Source organism: Herpailurus yagouaroundi, unplaced genomic scaffold (genome assembly GCF_014898765.1).
Source record: "Herpailurus yagouaroundi ecotype Mexico unplaced genomic scaffold, PumYag 67936, whole genome shotgun sequence".
In the NCBI taxonomy this organism is placed as follows: domain Eukaryota; kingdom Metazoa; phylum Chordata; class Mammalia; order Carnivora; family Felidae; genus Herpailurus; species Herpailurus yagouaroundi.
The window spans coordinates 1-3,851 of record NW_024420726.1 but is presented as its reverse complement, the minus strand read 5'-3'; the positions used below and the strand labels follow the sequence as shown (position 1 = coordinate 3,851).

The 3,851-nt window shown below is 52.8% G+C and overlaps 1 protein-coding gene across 1 annotated transcript; it reads right to left on the bottom strand.

The window, feature by feature from the left end:
• Positions 1–5: 5 nt before the first annotated feature.
• LOC121026266 (leucine-rich repeat-containing protein 37A3-like) lies at positions 6–3,846 on the bottom strand (the record flags this gene model as incomplete). The annotated part of the gene is made up of 3 exons (XM_040469128.1): positions 6–2,252; positions 2,670–2,844; positions 2,957–3,846. Coding segments are annotated over 3 exons (3,312 nt in total), but the record flags the coding sequence as incomplete, so codon positions are not given.
• Between the last annotated feature and the right edge of the window lie 5 nt (positions 3,847–3,851).

Sequence of the window (3,851 nt, the reverse complement as noted above, 5' to 3'; positions counted from 1 at the left end):
AGGTCAGCAGGCTGAACAGTAACATTGGGCAAGTTTGGATGCTGAGCTTGCTCTTGTCCTAGAGGTGGAACTGTCACCTCATTATGGACTGGAGGTTGTGCTACAACCTCCTCGGGTGGCTCTGGAGGCTGAACTGGGGCCTCCTGCTGGGCTGGAGGAGTTTCTGCCTCCTTAGAGGGCTCTGGAGGTTGAGTTGGAGCCTGCTGCAGAATTGGAGATGGTTCTACCTTCTCAGGGGCCTCTGAAGGCTGAGCTTGTACCTCCTGTTGTGTTAGAGAAGGTTCTATCTCCTTAAGTGGCTCGAGAGGTAGAGATAGGGTTTCCTGCTGGACTGGAGATGGTGCCACCTTCTCAGGAGGCTCTGAAGGCTGAGCTAGGACCTCTTGGTGGCCTGGAGAAGACTCCTCTTCAGGGGACTCTGGAGACTGGGAAAGACGCTTGGACTGAGCTGGAGAAAATTCAACTTGCTCAGGGGGAGATTGAGCAGGGACATCCTGCTGCACTGGAAGAGGTTTAACCTCCTTAGTTGCCTGGGGACTTATGAAAACCCTCAGATCCACAGGTTTAACTGTGATATTAGGCGACACTGGATGCTGAGCTTCACCTGGACCTGGAGGTGAGAATGTCACCTCATGCTGTACTGGAGACTGAGCTACAACATCTGTAGAGGACCCTGGAGGCTGAGCTGGATGCTCATACTGAACCGGAAAAGACTCGACCCCGTCATTGGGCTTTGGTTGCTGAGCTGGGACCTCTTGCTGGATTGGAGAAGGTTCTCTACTTGCAACAGGCACTTGAGGCAGAGCTGAGCTCTCCTGCTGGCTTGGAGAAAGTTCAATTTCCTCAGGAAAATCTTCGGGTGGAGTTGAGACTTCATGCTGGACTGGAGAAGATTCAACATTTTCAGGGGGCGCTGGATGCTGATGTGGGACCTCCTGCTGGGTTGGAGAAGGCTCCAACTGCTCAGGGGACACTCCAGACGGAGCTGAGGCCTCTTCTCGGAGTGGAGAAGCTTCAACCTCATTAGTGGATTCTGAGGTCATGGTAACTGAGGAATCCACAGGTTTAACAGTGACATTAGGCAACAGCAGGAGCTGAGCTTGATTCTGACCTTGAGGAAAAACTGTTACCACCTGATGCTCTGGGGAGTGAGCTGGGGCCTCCTGTTGGGTTGGAGAAGGTTCAACCTCACCAGAAGGCTCCTGTTGAGTGGCAGAAGGGTTAATTTCCTCAGAGGTCTGTGGATGCTGACTTGGGGCCTCCTGATAGGTTGCAGGTTTAACTTCCCCAAGGGGATTTGGATGCTGAGTTGTGGCCTCTGACTGGGCTGGAGAAGGTTCAGTCCCCTCAAGGGGCTCTGGATACTGAGTTGGGGTCTCTGGTTGGGTTGGAAAAGGCTCACCCTCCTCTGATGCCTGAGGATACTGAGCTGGAGCCTCCTGCTGGGTTGAAGAAGGTTCAACCTCCTCAGGGGTCTGTGGATGCTGAGCTGGGGACTCCTCCTGGGTTGTAGGTGGTTCACTCCCCTTGGAGGCCTGTGGGTGCTGACCCTGGCCCTCCTCCTGGAGAGGGGAAGGTTCACCCTCTTCCTGGGCCTCTGGAAGCTGAGTCGGGGCCTCCTCCTGGGTTGAGGATGATTCACCCTCCTCAGGGGCCTGTGATTGCTGAGCTAGGGCCTCCTGCTGGGTTGTAGAAGGTTCAACTTCTCCAGGATATTCTGGATACTGAACTGGGGTCTCCTGCTGTGTTGGACGTTTCTCCTGTGTGGTAGATTCTGGAGATTGCGTTGGAATCTCCTGTTGAACTGGCAAAGATTCAACCTCAGGGGACTGTGGAGGCAGAGTTGGGGCTTCAGGCTGGGTTTCAAAAGGTTCCACATTAAGAGGCACCGAGGGCTGAGCTATAGTCTCGTGCTGAACTGGAGAAGGTCCCACCTCTGTAGTGGGTTCTGCAGTCATGGTAAGCTGCACATCTGGAGGTTTCAAACTGACATTGGGCAGGTTTAAATGTTGATCACGGTAGTGACCTGGAGGTGAAACTGTCATCTTATGATGCCATGGAGGTTGAGCTGGGTGCTCCTGCTGGGTTGGAGAAGGTTCCACCTCCCTGGAAGGCAGCTCTGGAGGCTGAGCTGGTTGCTCTTGCAGGGTTGCAGAAGATTCTATCTCCCCTGGAGACTGAGCTGGAGTCTCCTGCTGGGTTGAAGATTCTGCCTCATTAAGGAGCTCTGCAAGCTGAGCTGAGACCTCCTCCTAGGTTGGAGAAAGTTCAGCTTCTCCAAAAGGGTCTGGAAGCTGAGCTGCGGGTTCCTGTTTGCTTAGAAAAGGCTTAGCTTCCTCAGGAGGCACTGAAGGCTGAGCTGGGGTCTCCTGCTGCCTTAGAGAAGGATCAATCACCCCAGGAGGCTCGGAAGGCTGAGCTGGGGTCTCCTGCTCACTTAAAGGCTCAGCCTCCTCTGGAGGCTTACCCGAGGTCTCTTGCTGGGTTAGAGAAAGTTCTGCTTCCTCAGTATGTTCAAGAGGCTGAGGTGGGGTCTCTTGCTGGGCTATAGAAGATTCAACACCTTTATCAGGCCCTGGAGTTGTGGTAAGCTCCACATCTAAAGGCTTACCTGTAGCCCTGGGAAACATTAAATAATCTGGATACTGACCTAGAGGTAGAGATGTCACCTCATCACTTATTGCAAGTTGAGTTAAAGACTCGATAGGGAACTCTGGAACTAGAGTTGGGGCCTCCTGCTGGACTGGGGTAGGTTCAACCTCCTCGAGGCGCTCTGCAGGCTGAGCAGGGGCCTCCTGCTGGACTGGGCTGGGTAGGTCCAGCCTCCTCAGGGTGCTCCGCAGGCTGAGTTAGAGTTATGGTAAGATCCAGAGGTTTAACAGTGACATTGGGGAAGCTTGGCTGCTGAGCTTCACTCTGACTTGGAGATAGCACATTTACTTCATAATGTGCTAACAGTTGAGATATGATGTCCTTAGATGGCTCTGGAGGCTGAGCAGGGGCCTCCTGGGGGGTTGGAGAAGGTTCCACTTCCTCGGGGGCCTCTGTAGGCTGAGCTGAGGCTTCCTGCTGGACTGAAGAAGGTTCGACCTCTTCAGGGGTACTTGAAGGCTCAGCTGGGGCCTCTTGTGGGTTTGCTGAATTTCCATCCTTAAGGGACTCTGGACGCGGAGATGGAGCCTCCTGCTCAAGTAGAGATATTTCTGTCTCTTGAGGGGGCTCTGCATGCTGAGCTTGAGCCTCCCCTTGGGGCAAAAAAGATTCAGCTTCCTCAGGGGACTCTAGATGATTTGGGGTCTTCTGCAAGGGTGGAGGAATTTCAGCCTCCTCAGAGAAGTTTGGAAGTTGATCTGGTCCCCCTGGGAAACCCATAGGTAGGTTCTCCTCAGGATATAGAAGACCCATATTGGAATCCAAATAATCATCCTGCAGCTGTTGTTGTAGGTGCTCTTTATTTGCAGATTGGTTTGGAGTTCCAACAACTTTGGCAAGCCTTCGATGCTGAGCTAGATCTTTCTTCAGGTTTAGGGGTGAAACAATAAACTTTGTTGGCTTTGAACTCTGACTATCCAGAAATGGAACAAGTATTTCAAATGATTGGTGATCTTCGGCCTGATCTAAACCTACAGTTTTAGTCTTACTTTTGAGTTGAGGAGGCGGAGCTATGGTCTGATTCTGATCCCAACCTGGCATTGGAACCACCTCTGGGAGCCTTTGATGCTGGGTTAGCTGGTCATTCAGATCCTCATCTGGCCCTGGGGGTAGTTCTCCAACGGAATCCGTGTCCAGGAATGGAACCAAAGTCTCAGTCAACTCCTTAGGCGGGGCCAACATCTGGGCTGGAGCAGAGG